This window comes from Falco punctatus, assembly GCF_963210335.1.
Source record: "Falco punctatus genome assembly, chromosome: 4".
NCBI lineage: Eukaryota > Metazoa > Chordata > Aves > Falconiformes > Falconidae > Falco > Falco punctatus.
Genome location: NC_137583.1, coordinates 74262614 through 74280340, shown reverse-complemented (window position 1 = coordinate 74280340; position 17727 = coordinate 74262614). Strand labels below are relative to the sequence as shown.

The 17727-nt window shown below is 37.4% G+C and overlaps 1 protein-coding gene across 1 annotated transcript; it reads right to left on the bottom strand.

Moving 5' to 3' along the window:
• Nucleotides 1-1136: 1136 nt before the first annotated feature.
• DBF4 (DBF4-CDC7 kinase regulatory subunit) lies at nucleotides 1137-17727 on the bottom strand. Its single transcript, XM_080384086.1, is given in 14 exon segments — nucleotides 1137-1505; nucleotides 1507-2364; nucleotides 3530-3654; nucleotides 4482-4596; nucleotides 6909-7040; nucleotides 8817-8859; nucleotides 9136-9166; nucleotides 10686-10762; nucleotides 10908-10977; nucleotides 11540-11590; nucleotides 12786-12980; nucleotides 14848-15026; nucleotides 17269-17361; nucleotides 17536-17727. Coding segments are annotated over 13 exon segments (2064 nt in total). The 5' UTR covers nucleotides 17315-17361; nucleotides 17536-17727; the 3' UTR covers nucleotides 1137-1363.

Sequence of the window (17727 nt, the reverse complement as noted above, 5' to 3'; positions counted from 1 at the left end):
AAGAAACTATAAATCAAGCCAGAAGTGACCAGTAAGACAGAGTGACCAAAAGCAGTTCTTACCAGACTCTACAGGCAAGTATAGGAACAGTGGAATAAGGAATGTCACCTTCAGGGTGACAGCAACAGCCTAGGCAGCTACTTTCAACATTAAGCTTACAATTCATATGTTCTTTAAAGGATAGTAATTTGGTATCATTTTCTTCACCCATTCCTGCACACCAAGCTTTACCTACTCCTTGTAGAAAATATCCTACAAGGATAGACAACAGTATGCAATGACTGAAAGCACTTTAACACTGACAGATAAGTTTGCAAATATTAAATGGGCAACAGATAAAAATGCAAACAAGCTATGCAAAAAGCAAGGAATATTTTCTGCTGGTTTAAATCTCTTACATGACCTTAAGGCACTTACATTTACTAATAAAGCTTTGCAATTACCTCCTGTAATTCCATACCCACGCCCTGCACTGATTTACAAGTACAGAAGTTCTGAAAGACATCAGCTCTGGGAAAACTTTGTCAGTACTTCAAATCTTTCTCTGTTCTCACTTGTGTCTGTCACTGTGCCTGTAAGCTAGTCAGACCAACTGGTCACTCTGAAAGAAAAAAAACCCCAAACTAAACAAGTTACTAGAGTCAATCAGAAACCCATTACTTGTTTTTTTGTCATTGTTGCTATGTTGCTTTTGTGTTTGTTTAAAAAAAAAAGAAAAATAAAAAGTATACATTACTGCTTTCCTATTGGATGAAATACAAAACACAGCTAGTTTTAGTCTTTAGACATAAATTATGTCAGAGCAGGCAAAAAAATAACATGCTTTCCTAATACTATTTCTTTGTGATTACATACGTCTTGTTTTGCATTCTCTAATAAAGCAGCAGCAGAAGGAATGGGAAGGGAACCAACCAAGTCTCGAAAACATCAGTAGTCCATAAGTAACGGACTGCCTTATTTACAATGGAACATCCAGTTATTTATAATGTGGTTATTTAGAATGTACCATAATAAATGATTTTAGAAAATTATTCCATCCAAATGCAGCTACATCACACTTATTCGTTTCGCCTGGCAATTAATTTACCCCCAAATTTGCAGTCAGAGCCTTTTACTAGCTGTGATAAAGCAGTACCTTTTAAGAAAACCAAACAAAACACCTTAGTGTTATTCTTCATACTTACATATACAGAAGTTTTTGCATTAAAAAACCTGAAAGCCAAACCATCTGTACATATAATACAACGATTAAAGTCTCCAAGAATAAAATCTTAAATTTGCAAGTTTATTTGAAAAATCATTTTATTAAATAAAGCAGCATTAAAATCCAACAAATGGGGACAAAGAGGAAAATGATAACCACCTAACATTTATATTCTGCCCTCCCCACATAGCTTTCATGCCAGTTGATGTTTACAGTGTAACCTGAAAAACCTCCAAATTCTGAGTTTCTTTGACTTGTCTGAAATGATACTGGTAGGGCCTGCACTGGTGAGCTACAAGAACTTGTCTTCGGAAACAGACAGTCCATCTGTATACTTTAAGCATAACTCCATATTCTGTTTCCGGAGCTCTCTTTTGTTTCTTCCCAAGTAAAGCTTTACTTTTCTGTGCAGCTTTCCAGGCGGTGAACTGTGTGCAGAGCTGGCAGACAATTCATTAAGTTCTTTGTTTACAGCAGTATCAGATACCTCAGCCTCCAGAACTACAATGTGCTGCATCTGTTGATGATTATCACATAAATCACGATGCTTCTTGACAAATGTAGGATTGGCATCTGTTTTTTTCAAACACTTTGCTGGTAGAACTACTGCATTATTTAATTTTCGTTTTGGCTGTGATAGGTTTTTATCACTAAAATCTGTAACTTGAGTGTGAGAATATAAAGTACACATGCCTTCCTGAAAACACTGTAAATTCTTTTTATTTACTTCTGGTTCCAGTATTTCTTTACTGAATGGCTCATAAGCTTGAGGCAAGTTCTCCATGCATGCATTGTTATCCTTCTGAGGGGGTGGCTGTAAGAAATTTGATGATACAACATTTTCTCTTAAGTTTGCAGCACAGGAGCAATCAGTTTCAATATTTTCATCATTATTTCTGATCTTCTTTTTTAGTTCTGAAGGTTGTGACAGATGGCAATGAAGAACTGAACAGACAGATCCAGAAACAGGGGTAGGTATTGGTACAGAATTCAGTTGTACTTCTGCAGGCTGGTGATCCAGTTTGAGCGCCCTCATTGCTGTATCCTTCCACAAGTAACTTTTCAATGAAAGGCGTTGCTTTTTCAGTTGTTCTTTCAGCTCATCCGGTCTAGTTATCTTTCCAGTAATAGAAGAAAAACATCCTGTACTACATTTTGACCTACAATTAAATTGTTTAAAATCAGTAACGAACACTTCAAAAAAACATGGGTAACAATTCCATATGCAAGTGATTCTAGAAAATCAACTGAACTGACAAAGCAATTTTTGCTTTTACTTTAAAGGGAAGATATATTTAGGGTAGCAACACGTTATTTCTACAGGAACAGAGCACCTTATATTTGAATTTGATGTTCTCTTATTGATTTCTGCAACTCAAAATTGTTTTAGAAATACACAAAGTAGTCTATTATTTCAGTAAAATTTCACAGTAGTATACAGAACAAAAGTTAATGAACATAATGCAAAATTTCTACAAATACTTAGAAATATTCTATGATATACACATACAAAATTAGCATAGTTATATGATTTTCTTGACACAGTATTTCAAACCTAACCACTCCTGAGTACTTTTAAATCACAAAAGGAATAAAGGCTTGCCTTCATTAGGCTAGCAGTTGCATGACTCTTTGCATTTCCTTTGATGTCACTAAGAATATCTGTCTTTTTTTTAAAAAAAAAATACTTATTCCTTATCTTCCAAATAATTTCCAAAAAATCAGAGCAATCTTGAATTGAGTTACTGTTTCAAGTAATGAAGATACTGATGCCTACAGTCCAAGACATTAAACGTGTCTTTCTCTCCCATTTAAGCTTTTGAGCTATGAAGAAAGGAAAATCTGCTTTCTTTGTCCAGCACAGACAGGATAGAAGCCATGAGAGCTTAGTATAGATTGGAAGACCTAGATTAGACTAGGAAAAGTTTTTCCACTGGTAAGGTCATTCTGACTGAGGAGGCTACCATCTGCTGTTCTTAGGCCACTAAGAATGACAACAAAGTTTCTAGAGCAAGATGTCCAGACATTGCTGTCCTCCTGTCACCAATATTTTAGTACAGCAGATCTTGCTTTTCTGAGGCAGAAAGACAGGCAGGACAAATTTTGGCAATTCCTTTCACTCTCATTTTCCTGTGATGGCATCTGCACTTCTAATTTCTGCTTTATAGAACTGAATTCCCAGATACAACTGCATTGCAAATTTCAGTGATTTCAGAGCAAAAAATATTAATTTATTCTGTACTAAATCCAGAATTTCAGAACAAAGTATCTTTACGTTCAATGTTTTAACTCAAGAGTATTTAAATTTTAGAACATGTAACTTACCTTCTCATTTTTTTTGCATCATCTTTGTATTCAACAAACTCATAAACAAAATTTGAGATTATGTCATCAACAACTTGGTACTGTGTGCTGTGCGCAAAATTTTGGTGCTGTTCACTTTCAAGATGCTGGAATTAAAGAAAAAACAGAAAACAAATCTAATACTACAGATATAAATATACAAGTCAACAGTACAATATAGAGCAGTAAGTAAATATCATTCATTTATTACCAGTGTCTCTGAGACATGAACTACTTAGTGCCTTCAGATATCATACAATGAAGCAGCAATCAAGAATTAAAACCTACAAGCGAAAAAAATACCCACTTGCTGCTTTTTAGGAGATATATTCAGAAAAATCTTTTAAGATACACAATACATTAAACTAGCAAGTAGAAAACACTGTTGATACCACACTTAAGAAATATGACTGCTGTTAAGGAATACTGGACTGAAACCGTCTGGAATTAACTGCTTAGCATTAGTAGCTAAATTTGCTGAAGCCTTAGGCCACAAGCTGTGAACTTTCACCTAATACACTGAAACTGCCTATTTAAGTAAAAGGAGGCCCAGAGCTGGTTTGCTCCAGGAGATAAGGAATCAAGAAAGGCCACTACCCCCCATCAGCAGAAGCTGCCACCTCAGAGATAAGGGAAGAAACAGTCTGCTGAGAGACAATGACAAGACCCACTGAAGAACAAGGAGACCTGAGACCTTAATATTATTATTGGACTGAACCGTCACATGAGGGGCAGGAAAACCTAAGACTGTAAGGGTATAATTGCCCAGGGATTTCTTTATTCAGGGTCCCTCTCCAGAGGCATCCAGCTCAAGCTGCATCTTTCCACTGTGCCAAATAAACTAAGATTCTTCCTGAGGCTCCACTACAGGATGCATAGGGTGGAGAAATTTCTTTAATAACTGTATCAAAGCATATATTGACATTTCACATACTATTTGCAGATCGTCGTATTTCTTCCCACAACATTCACAATATCCTCTCTTTTTTTTGTCCTTCTGAGGGAGCTGAACAGGAGTTCCACAGTCCTTCTCACTATTTATTTTGTTTCTGTTAATAGAAAAGATATATTAATGAGTATCAAATATGGAGCTGAGCTCTACACTTGCCTCTCACAGTACATTCATTCTTACTCACTTAAAAAAATAGCAAAAGCTTTGTTTCCCCTCAAACTATTTACATTGTTAATCAATGCTTAGGAAAAACAGAGAAAAATTACATATTGATTAAAAAAAAAAAAAAAAAAGAAAATTATTTACTGCAAAAAGACAGCCAGACCCTGTAGAACTCTATGTAAGCATAAAACATACAGGTTAGTACAGATGTACTACTATCACTAACTCAAGAGTAAATAATGCAAAATTGCTAACCAAAAAACCCTCACGTGACAAATCAAAGGACATATAGAAATCTCTGGGCATAGCTGATAAAAGAAAAGGCTTGATAAAAATCAAACCAGAAAAAAAAAGGAAAGTCTTCTAACATTGCATCCACTGTCATTATTTCTGATGCCAATAAAACATGCAGCAAAACCACCTGGTCTAACAGATAACCTCTCATTCTTCGGTAAAAGTAAAGAACAGTCACATTTGTTGGTTATAGGCAGGTTTTGAATATGCTGACCAAACGCTGTTTTGACCTGTTTTTATAGGCACAGGCTAAGTGGAAATATGAGGAAATGAACCTAAAGTTGTTCCTGGAGATTAGAACATGAAGAGGTTTTCAATAGCTGCTCCACAACCTTCAGAGGCCTCATCTGGGGAGAGCAGTTTCCTGCAACTCACTATTAAACCACCTAAAGATGATCAACTAGTGCTAAAGCAAAACCAGTGTCTACTTCCCTTTTACTCCAGAGGAATAGTGCCATCTCCCTGTCTAGCCAAAAATCATTCTGACAGACTTTACCAAGCATCTGCAGAGATGTAAGCTCAGGACTTTACGTCAAAAAACCTGTCCTGAAAATCTAACTTACAAAGCATAGCAGTGTATTGCTCAGCATAGTAAGGGTATACTGCTTTCAACCAATAAATCTTAAGTTGGTAATGCCTGCCCCAGCATTTGCTGGTTTCCACAGGACAGTAAACGTACACAGTTAGGTGGCACCTATTACACCAGCCTTTCCACCTTCCCTCTTTACCACTGTAAAAATCACAACAAACAAGTAAAGCAGGATATAAGCAACAGGATTCAGCATCTGAAGATTGAGTAACATCTACAGGTCTTACCCAACACAGAAGCAAGCAGAACTGACAACTTCACCTCAACATGGTTTTCTCCCAGATAAAATAAAACAAGTGAGCACTCCCCCCTGCTCTCTCCTGAAACTGACATGCCTCTCATTTACGTGCTGAATATGAAAAAAATCTCCCACCTAAATCCCTCTTTGGCATGTGCCAGCCTGAAAGATTAAATAGGAATATTTATTCTAACGTAACTCGTGAATTTTTTAATGTATCATATTCCTTGTATCCATATAAACGAAAGGAATATTCTCCCCCCTTTTTTTAACACTTCAAAGCTCCACATACAGCAAAGCTTACTTTCACCTAAATATCTTTAGCCTCTCATGTGAATCAATTTTAGAAATCAATGAAAGAATTATTAATACTCCAGATATGCTAGGTAGAGGAAATTCAAAACAATAGCGTGATTCACCAAAACCCAGATAATTAAGACTCCCCTAAGTAGTTTCAAATAGTAAAATTGATTTACTGAAAGTTCTAACTGCACCTGGAGTGCTCAAATAGACCCTGAATACCAAAATGTATCATATAAACACTTGCCGTAAAACCAACTGCAATTCTACTAGGCAGCTGGCATCCACTTTTCATCTCTGAAGAGTTGAAGCCATATTTGCAGAGTCTAATGTCTATGAATTAGACATTATCAACAACATGCACTTTTTATCAACAATGATTTTGCACTGTGAGTCACTGGTTTAATATTTTTTTTTCTGCCTACTTTAGCATTATACCAAAAAGTATCAAAAGATGACTTAGTAATCCACTTCCTGTCAAATACTTACTGGATGACATCCAAGATGAGGACAAAGAAGAAACCAGTGCCAGAAAGGAAAAAAATATCTTATGCTGACCCACACTGAAAGGACAAGGCCACATTTTTGGATGTACGCATCTGTATGTCCAAAAAAAGGACTAAAGACAGGTAAAGAGGGGACAGAAAGATAGACAGACACGAACAGTTACAGTGCGGCAAACACATCAGCTCAGACATGGCTATTAGTATTAAATATCACACAAAATTAGAAGCAGAGCACTTATTTTAGGAAACAATTACTTAGGATTAATTTAGAGAACCACCCTCTCCTCTATCCACTCCTCAATTACAAGTTTTCAACAAACCTTTGCTTAGACTGAGTTTGCTTTTGACCAGAAGGATGCTTCCTATCCACCTCAAATGGACTATACGGTTTTGGGACACAGTAGTTCAGAACTGGAAAACTGGGTAACTGCAGATAAAATGGTCGGTAGTGGCTGTATTAGACAAAACATTGAAACCATCAGCAATGCATTAGAACCATCAGAAATGAAAAAAAAAAAAAGTTAATAGCACAAATTACAATCAGGTCAAAAATATTGAAAAGAAGTATTTCTCTTAATGTACATAGAATGCTAAGCAGATAAATATCCTAGAACAAGTAATTCCTTCTTTCCTATAAACTTGATACTTTCTCAAAATAGATTTGCCTTGAGTTTCCATAGGTGTCACATATTCCCTGGGGTATGGCTTTCATGCCTATTTACTTGCCTATCTATGTCTACCCAACTTGAGAGTTGGGTAACCAATAAAACTAACAATTTGGATGATTGTGCAACTGTGTTCCTGTGGAAGAAGCTACAGCAGTTCCCAACATCCAATGCATTTTTTTTTCCCATTTTACCATTTTCTCTTTTTGAAAAATTTTAATCAATACATCATTCAAAATATAAAATCTGACCTTTTCATTTTCTAGAAAGGTAATTCTCCTGTACACCACTGCACTCAAAACTAGCAACTGTACCAGTGATCTGAATATATTAAAAATGTTTAAAATAGGACATGCCAAAATTCACATACTGAACCATGTGACCAAAATGCTGATGTCAGAGTTCAGTCTGATTTTTTTTCCCCACATTGCTGTTACAAGCTACCCAGGCGGAAGAAAAAGAGCAAGTCTGGAAAAACATAATAGGGACAGCTAAGTATCTTGTTCTGCTTCCAAACTGTTACTTACATTGCATAAACATTTAAAAAACATTAAGTTACATAAACATTAAAAGTGTTTCAGATGTTTAGTACCCAGCTATATTCAGAAGTCAAACTCATACATATTTATATACCAATTTCTTGTACTTAGAACTGTGATTGTCCAGTTCCCCCCCTATTCTCATGCCCCTCATGCCTATTACACCAGCTCACAGTATAAGACCAGGTTTAGATCTCTCTTTTAATTTAGGAAAGTGTCAAAGAAATCAGGTCAAAGAATTTGGAGCTTATGAAGATCATCATAAAGCAGAAGTTAGTTCAGAATGTAAAGTACAGAATATGCTGTGCAGAACTGCACATTTTTTATAATTCATTCTTCTCTCACTTCTGGCAAACTGGTACTTCCTTACACAACCAGGTCTGATTGATTACAGGACCAGAAAGGTATGAAAATTTTAAAGGCTGAAAGTATCAGATTTCATGCTACTGCGAATATTGAAATAATTTGTTTTTTTTTAAAAAAGAAATGATTGAACAGGAAATTAAACCTAAATCAAGGGATGATTTTAACTATAACAACTTCCCTTTCCTTACACCTAAACAATCTCTGCAGGAGATGAATTTTATTGAGTTGAGACTACAGGACTGGAATTTAGCACAAAGTTTAACTGGTGTTTTGGTCTAGAGGATGTGGATCTACGAAAAGATGTCAAGGTTCAAAGCTTCCACGTTTCCTTTTCATTCATATGGCTCTTGGCAGAACGTAACCCAAAGAAACCCACTCTCATGATCTACAAACTGGAGATGCATACTAACTTTTCACTTCCGTTACCTATCATAAATGTTCCCTACCATACTACTACTTGCTCAATCTCATTCAGTGGCTAAACACAAATAGCTATGCAGAGCATGCAGACATGAAAATTCTGTCTTACAATAACAGGACAGTATGGCTGGCATCTAAAGTCAGGAAGCCAAAAGGGAACTGAAATCTGAAGGCTACTTCCTTAAGGCTTACTAACTGTTTGAGAACCATATTACTGATGCATGAAGATAACACTTACCAACTTCTGTCTTCCACCTTGACAAACGGATTTTTCAGTCTACCTGCTCAACGGGGGGAAGAAAAAGGAATTGAGAGAAATACTTTTCTTCATTCAGCAAGCTGCTCCAGTAGCTGAGTAACTAAACAGACATTATTTTAGAACTTGTTATCTACATGTTTTGACAAACTCTTGATTTCAATAGTTTTTCTACGTGCTTTCCTTCAACATACAAACTAGAACGCAGCAGCACACTTGAACAGATGAGAACTGCAGTACATTTTTAAGCATTCAGAAAATAAAGCAAAACAGAAACCTCTACAAATTCTGAAATACTTACTTCTTGACTTTTGAGCAGTAATTTGTTTCCCCTATTGAAAAAAAAAAAAAAAAAAAGGCATAAAATTTCTGTGAATATTATTCTGCACTTGACTCAAAGATTTAGCTGTAGCTAATTAAGTTACAAGGGTCTGCCTGTGTTAATCATGACTTCATACACAGTCACAATGAATTTTCCAGGAAATTAAGCTCATTAGTACTTCAGAAGTATGGTGACATGTTTCCCAAATACATATATATATTTTTACACCACACACACACACAAAGTGTTCTCCTTGAGACATTTAAATTTATTTTTCCTAAACCCAAAATCAAATGAAAACCACACAAAGGTAAATTTATACCCTTACTCTCTCCCCTCCCCCAAAATATCATGCCATGGTTGAAAGCTGACTCTTAAATACAGTTAACATTTTTACAACACTTCACAAATGCTAGCTAACTAAAGCTGTAAACTGCCACCAAAAACTGCAGACAGAAACATCTTCCAATTAAAACAAATCTACTCATTTGAAAGTATTCACACAGGTTAGTTTTGTGTTTTGTTTTGTTTTTTAAAGAATTAAGATTAAAATTGAAAGGAGTATTTTGTTTCCAGAAAAGAGTAAAGTTTACATTCAAGTATCAGCATTTAGCTGTAATTGGTTCTGGTAAAGGTACAAACTTGTATCTTAGACTACTTGCAAACACACACACACCCTTCTATCCATAAACACTGATACACAGATGATCTAGCAGGAGATTTCATGTGGCCTCAATAATCAGTCAATATTGCATTCCAAAAAAAACCGTAACATACACTAGATAGTATGTTTCCATTTACTTATCACAGATCCCCACCTGGACTAGATAATTGTACAACTTCACATGCTTAATTTATATTACAAAGCAAGTGCAGACAGAGCACACAAACAGCTAGAAGTTTTAATGTATGATAGTGGGACACTGAAAACTGGAGAAATCAGGATTTTCACATGCTGACTGCATTATTGGCAGAATAGCTCAAAGATACTTTATGCTACTTCTTTTAAAAGACTAGGAAGGAAAAGATGCTGACTTGAGCAACTGACAGATTCTCTACACAAGTTTCTTCAGGAAATGTAACTGTGATTCTTCAAAACGGTCCACCAAAAGGGAAGGGTTTCTAAACACTGTGTCATAGGGAAAATTATACAAGGGAATTTAACCACAATCTACATTATACTAAAACCAAACTACAAATTTATTACTTATTATTTTTGAAGCTGGCAGAATGGAAATTGCAGACAGTTGGGTACTTCTGATTCTTAGATATCCTTTGCAAGAGTAAAGGTCTACACATCGTTTAATCAATGCTACTATGGGATTTATTTGTTAATAATACCGCTATTTTTCAAATGTTTTTGAAATTAATTCATACAACACACTGGTCTGAGAAAAACTGAACATGAGCAAGACTTTATTAAAAAAAAAATCTGTAAGGCTCACAGCCTTGCAGTGTATTTAGTACACCTGTGTTTTCTCAGTTAATGAAACAAACTGCATTTTCACAAATGGCAAAGAGCCACTTACCACATCTTTAAAAGAACTGCCTGCTCTTTTGATTAGGTAGAGCTCCTTTTTCTTTTGTTCAATGTAATTTTTAACATCTGGCAAAAAGAGGGAGAATTACACTCAGCTGAGTTTATTTTGTATGCTTGAAGTAATTTATCATTTTTAGTATTTTGAATTCAACAAAATAATTAAAAGAACATTGCAAGTTCAGGTTAGGCTTCATCAAACAACAATATTTACCATCAATATGAAGTATCTTCACTCCCCAATTCAAAGCATTGGACAGTATACTACCAGAGGGGATGAAGTCCTGCAAACAATAAATTATATTTGTAATGTTAAACAATATATAGTTGATTATGTCAAATAATTACAACATGTAATTGAAAAGCTGAGATCAAAGTGCAGATGATTTGCTTCCTGCCAAAGGACTACTGCTCTCCTCAACTGACTTCTCTGTGTCACAGCACTTCACTATCAAAAGACTGTATTTAACCTTTCAAAAAGCCAAAACTGTTCTCTATTGTCACATTTTGTAGAAAGATTTTTAAGACAGTGAATTTATACATTCAACTTCAAGAACACTTCTCAAACATTAGCTATTTTATATATATATATATACACACACATATATATACATGCTAGCTAGATGATAATACTAGTCGTAAGACTCTACAGACTTTCAACTCTTAAGGAAGCACCCAGAAAGCATGACCTAACAGTTTCACTTAGGACAATCCCTTCACTTCTGCCTGTGCATTCCATGAGGGACTTCTCTCTTAGAACCCCAAGATCACTGTTACTACTGCTTGTTTTCCAGAAGAGCAAACCTGAAGTTTCTCAAGCACAAATTTGTTAATTACTTGGCTTACCTGCTCTTTGATTGCTTTTTCAACTAAGGATTTTCCTCTGCTCATACCTACCTATATTAAAACAGAAACACATTTTTAACAGGTAAGAACTCATTTCAAAAAAGACAATTTACAACTTGCTAACAAATACATATTTCAGCTATGATAATCTCCTTTTGTTCACTGTACTGCTATTTTTCATTAATTCACATCTTCCTCACAGGATTATGGTTGATACAGTCTGGGGGAAGAAAAAAAAGAGTCAAAAAAAAAGAACAAGTGCTTATTTTCAGCCAAAGAAGGTCACTGCATGGCTGAAGCAATGTTAGTGCTGGAACAACACAGATGGTAAGAACAAGCAGCCAGCGGCACACAGCAAACCATGAGTTTTCACCAGCTAGACCTGTGCCAGATTAAGCTAACAGTCATGAATATAATCATAGCCTTGGTCTTATCCCCATCTTTTCTCTCACCAGTGCATCTCATTTTGTACTCTATGCCATTTATTCATAATGAGCATGTCTTTACCTATCCAGGCTATTTCCAAAATCAGGTGATCTCACCAATGTAACACTAAAACCATCCCACAGACTGGCTTGTAGTCAACTTCCTAAATAAGCACCATGTATTTAGTACAGCTAATTGTTTCTAACTGTATTTTGAAAGGGCGTAAGACTTGCCCATGTAAGAAACTTCACGTAAACCTGCATGAATTCAAATATTAACTATTGCAATTAACATGATCCTCTAAGAAAGAGCTCAGAAAAACTTAATATTCATAGTGTTCAATTTTAATTATTTCCTTGGACTACTGTCAAAGAGTGCTTCTGTAGATAACCTGCAGTAACAGCATCACAGCAGCCAGATTTTAATAGGCTGTGTTGCTAAAGAGACAGGAACCATTCACTGGATGCCACCGCAAGCCTACCCATAATTGATTCAGTTGTCAAACATAACAATGTCAATGTTTAATTGTGTCAGATGTACTATATTACAACAGATTTTAGTGTAGTCTGCTTATTTGCAGAAAAGGCTCCTTTTTTAATTACTTTTTGAAACTGCTTAATTAGTTTAAGTTAGTTAGGTTTAACAAGTTAGCCTGAACTAGTTTAAAAGTATGTTTGACCTGTTAAAAAAAATAAATGTTTAAAACCACCTTATTCACCCAAGGAATATATTGCCATCTTCAGGAAACAAAATAGGAAAAAAATAAGAGTATATCCCACAGGTTGTACCTGATTTGCAGTTCTATTATTAAGAAACTTACTGTATCTCCTATCTTAAATGAACTTCTGTCATGTCGATCTTTTCGGTTGCTAGGATGAGGTGAACTATTTCCTCCATTATGTGCAGATTCTGGGCTAGGAACAGGAGAAATCTGACCAAGAGATGGTGCAAATTTTGCCTCCTTTTTATTAGACACCAGATAGCTGATATCTTTACTAAGGAAACTCTCCACTCTCTAAATATAAAGATATAAAGCAAATAATTAGTTCAAGACAATAAATCAGTAACTCAATTTTATATTGCATACTTTAAAGTGACAAAGCTTCTAGAATATTTAAAAACCATTGAATTAATGAGAAGATATTTTCTAAAGATCTGGATGACTATTACAATTGAGCTGTAGTACTAGTCACAAATTCCAATTTCAATTTTTTAATCTTGTAATCTTTATCAAGCTCTGTTTTGATTGTCATTCTTTGAACTATCTACCTGTAACACTTTTCAAATGGAAAAATTCAAACACTGCATTGAGAAGTAACAGAAGAATTCAAGCTAAATCAGAGTTTATATATGCAACAGAAATTACATAGAATTGCTCAGCCAAACTTAAAGGCACATTTATACAAATGTAACTTAAGAGTTTGCAAGCAGCTATGAATTTACTGAGTTTAGAACCAGTAGAACAATTAAAATTTCAGGTTAGTTACGTTTCACACCTACAGTATTCATAATACTTCTCAAAAAGGTAGAAGACTTAAGTAGATTTTTGTCTTGCTGAATATGGAAATCTTAGAATATGTGGGTTTGCTGTGCTTATTCTCTTCCACTTTGCTCCTTCAGTTTTTCACTACCAACTGTTGTGTGATTATCAGCTCTATCTACCTTGTTACTTCTAGCCAGTTTATGTAGCTTAAAAGTGTTTTCCTCTTCTCTACTAATCAGTATGGAAAGCACAAATCACACAGGCAGCAAGCTTGAAATTGTGCCTTCCAATTCCGCTTTATGTACCTTTTACAGAAATGGGAACATAGACACTTTTGCATGCACTCCACACAAGAAACAACAAAACACACATGGCAGCTGAACTTGAGGGTGTTGAACGCCTCGGTAGGCATATACTCCTCAGAATAAAACAGAAAACCTTCCTTTTCAGTCTTTTATTTGCAACCTTACCTTTCACATATGAATTTCTAAAATTCTCGTTTAGGGAGAAAGACAGATGATAGCATGCACTTATTTAATGCTAAATGTAAAAGAGATGCATTTAACTTGAAACCACATTATCACTATTCCTTGCCTCTACTATAATTTCAGACAGCATCTTGATTTACAAGTTTCAATTCCATAAAACTGCTCAGTGCAGCTCTGAGGTCAAAGTAGTATTGCCAAAGCCATGTTCAGTATTATCTAGCAATTTAAGCAGATCTCTTTTGCTTCTGTGGTTACAGGACATTTAACTGGCAAGATTCCTCAACACTAATTAAAAATATTCAACTTTAAAGTGGACTAAGCAATTGCATTGCTTGAGTGTTACTAACATAGCATGCACTTGCTTGTTTTAGTGTTTCTTCCATACAGAAGAGAGAATTAGGGGGGGAAGTACTAAGATGCTTACAGAATTTATTATTTAAATAAGAGTATTTAAAAATACTCATTAACATACTCTGTGCAGAAAGTACTTACTGAAGTTACCAACTTCTAGTAAGCATATGCAAAACACTTCCTCTAATCTCTTTCAGGTTCAGTTCAGCATTTGTTAGTAATGTGTAAACATGTCAATATAGTCAGAAGCAGCAGGAAAAAAATCACTTCAAACAATAAAACTTAATTTGGATAAAATTTTATGCAAATTAATAATCAAATGAAAACAAGCATTTATATTAAACACTTTCGTTACAATTCGCAAAGCAGCTTCTAGCAAAAAAAACAATTTGTTGATAATGTTTAATACAAACAATTAGCTTAAGACAAGCATAAAAGAAAATTCCATCACTTATAAAATACAAATAATATTAAAATGCAGTTATACAAAAACATGGAAAAGGCATTCCACATGCGCAGTTTTCTTCTAGTTTCATAAAGGTCTCTGCTCATTAACTTACCCCTCCTAGCTCTTTGAGGTCCCTTCCTATTTTTTCAGAGATCACATTTGATGGAATATCGAGGTAAAACACCTTCCCAGTGAGAGGCTTGTATTTATATTTCTCTGGTTTTCCTATATCTTTTTTCACATTCTTCAGAGAAGATCTTATCTTTTCTGGTTTTGCTTGCATTCCATTTGCTGCAAAAAGAAAAGGGAATTTAAAAGAACTGTGTTTTATGAACTGTGTTTGGTTTTTACTTTTTAAAAAGGAAAATTCCTAAGTTATGGATATGGCAGGGCAATCTTCCATGCAATATAGGATTTGGAAAAAATAGCTGTATGCTAAACACGTCAAAACCAGGATATCATTAATAATAATACTACATATAACCCTTAAAGGTGTCTTCTTAAAATCACATCCTAAAATGGACTTTTTATTTCAGTTGATATACAATACCATCAATTTTCTCACCCATCTGGCAAGTATTTGCGATCTACTACACTACATACGCTACTTGCACAGTCACTGAGAAGGACACCGCTTTAGAACAGAATCTGTCTCATTCATCTGAAACAGAAAGGATTAATATAGACTCACCATCACAAAAAACAGTCAAAAGTAACTGAAACAGCAAAGAATACAAGACCTAGATCCTACTATTTATCTGAATTTTGAGCACCTACCAGAGACGCAGGAAAACTAAGCTTTTCTAGTTATGATCACTCTTTCTGTCCCAGTATATTTTACTCTAAAACGAAGAAACCACATACAGCAATTAAACTGTGCTGATGAACTTTCCTGATGCTCAATGCAGAGCTATCCATGTGACCTGTTAGGCTAGACATTTTAATAAGCAAATAAAAAAAATTCAGTCAGAGTGAGAAATAAGTCTCACTTCTCCAGGAGATCTTGGAGTGTGGTAAAGTTCTACAAGAACATCAGCCCAATATTGAGCAGCAATCAGAAAAGAAAAAAAGAAATTGCTAAGAAACAGAAAATAAAATGGGTAAATTTTTTATGCCACTTCATAAATGCAGTACTCAGCCACAGCTTAAATACAACCTGCAAAAGAGATTTAGAAGAATAATACAGATATACAAAATCAAGAACACAGAATGGCTAAACAGCCTATTCCAGTAGAAGAGGTATGGGAGTCAGCTACAAAATGAAAAACAGGAGTTGATTCTCTGTGCAACAGGGCAACCCTGTGTAGCTTGCTGCCAAAGAATACTGTTGACATGAAGATGTAATTTCTAGAGGAGGCTGCACAAGTACAAGAAAGAGGAATACTTTCAGGGGTCCTAAATCCACAGAAGCAACACACAACCCATGAAGTCTCCTGTAGCTAAACACAGCTGAAAACCTGAACATTATTAGGTGACAGTAATTGTACCTTCTCTGTTCGTACATACTTCCACAGGAATCCATTTACAATGACAGAGGACCACCCAAGATTTGTACATCATTAGTTTTACACTGTCTTTTCTTCCCCACTGCCTGATGCCCTACTTCTAGTTGCTTCTCTTCTGGAGAAGCTCAGAAGAAACAATGAGAGCTGCTACAGGAAGTGAGCAGGCCTCTTCTGGAGACAAAAAACCAACATGCAAAACAGCCCCTCCCTGAAATGGTCTTAGATGGGAGAGGGAGCAGAACCACTACTCACGCTGCAGGATTCCGTAACTAATGGTTACGAACACACACATAAGTGAAGCAGGAACAGCAGTCAGATTTGTATAATTAGAGAAATAGGGAAATGGGGAATCTTAGGATAGTGTTAACTGATTCAGAATCTGAACAGAGAAGATTGATTGCACGTGTGCAAGTGAAATTCCGAACATGACCAGGGATCGAATATGGTATTACATCCAGCACACACACGTGATGGCCAGGCCAGCTCAAAAACTAACACACTAAATACTGGAGTTACGATTGGAAAATACGTATCAAACTTCTTAAGGATAATAAAAAAGACTGGAGCGAGTCAGCAGTACCGCTGTAACAGTGAAGAGTCTCCCTCACAAAGCGACTGCGGTTTAATACCCCGGGCCCGGCAGAGAGCTGCCCGGCGGCGCAGCGGCCTAGCGCATTTCAGCTCTGCTCCTGGCTTCTCTGCACTGCCAGCAGCTTGCAGCAGACAGCAAGTCCGCCAGCTGCCTTTTCAGGTACACGCTTTTACGTTTAACTCCTCAGACCACGCAAAGGTGGTTTCGGCTGTTCGCCACTAACAAAGCCGGCGCAAAGAGCTCTCACCCACCAGCCCCAGCCCAGCACCCGGCGGGCCGCCGGCATCTCACGAGAGCCGGGAAGGCGGCGGCGGCCGCTGAAAGCGATCCCGCCAGCTTTGGAACAGACTGGAACCCCCCCACCCCGAGCTCCGAGCCGGGGCGCAGCAGCTCCCCCCGCCCCCTCCCCGGTCATCCCCAGCGACCCGCCGCTTACGGGGAGGCGCTCCCTTGGCGGTGGTCTCCACAGCGCTCGGTTTCATCTTCCCGCGAAGTCACATCCTCCTCTCCTCTCCACCCGCCGGCACACCTGCGGGGGGCAGCAGAGCCGCTAAGGTCCCCGCGCCAGCCCGCCTCCCCCAGCGGCTCCAAGCCCGCCCCTCCCGCCGCAGCCCGGCCACCCGCGCCCCCGGCCCTCTCCGCCGCAGCCGCCGAAGCGGGAGCCGGAGCGTGTCCCCGCCGGTGTCGCGCCGCGCCGCCTCACCCGGCTTTCCCGCCAGCGCGAGGCCTCGCGCCTCCACGCGCCGAGCACCCAGCGGCGGCCGCTGCCCCACCGCGGCCCGCGCCTCGCCAACGGTCGGCCCCGCGCGCGCGCACGCGGGAGAGGGCGGGCTGGCTAGGTCCGCGCGCCGGGGGCGGGCTGAGGGGCGCCGGGCCGCGGCGGGGAGGCGGGGGA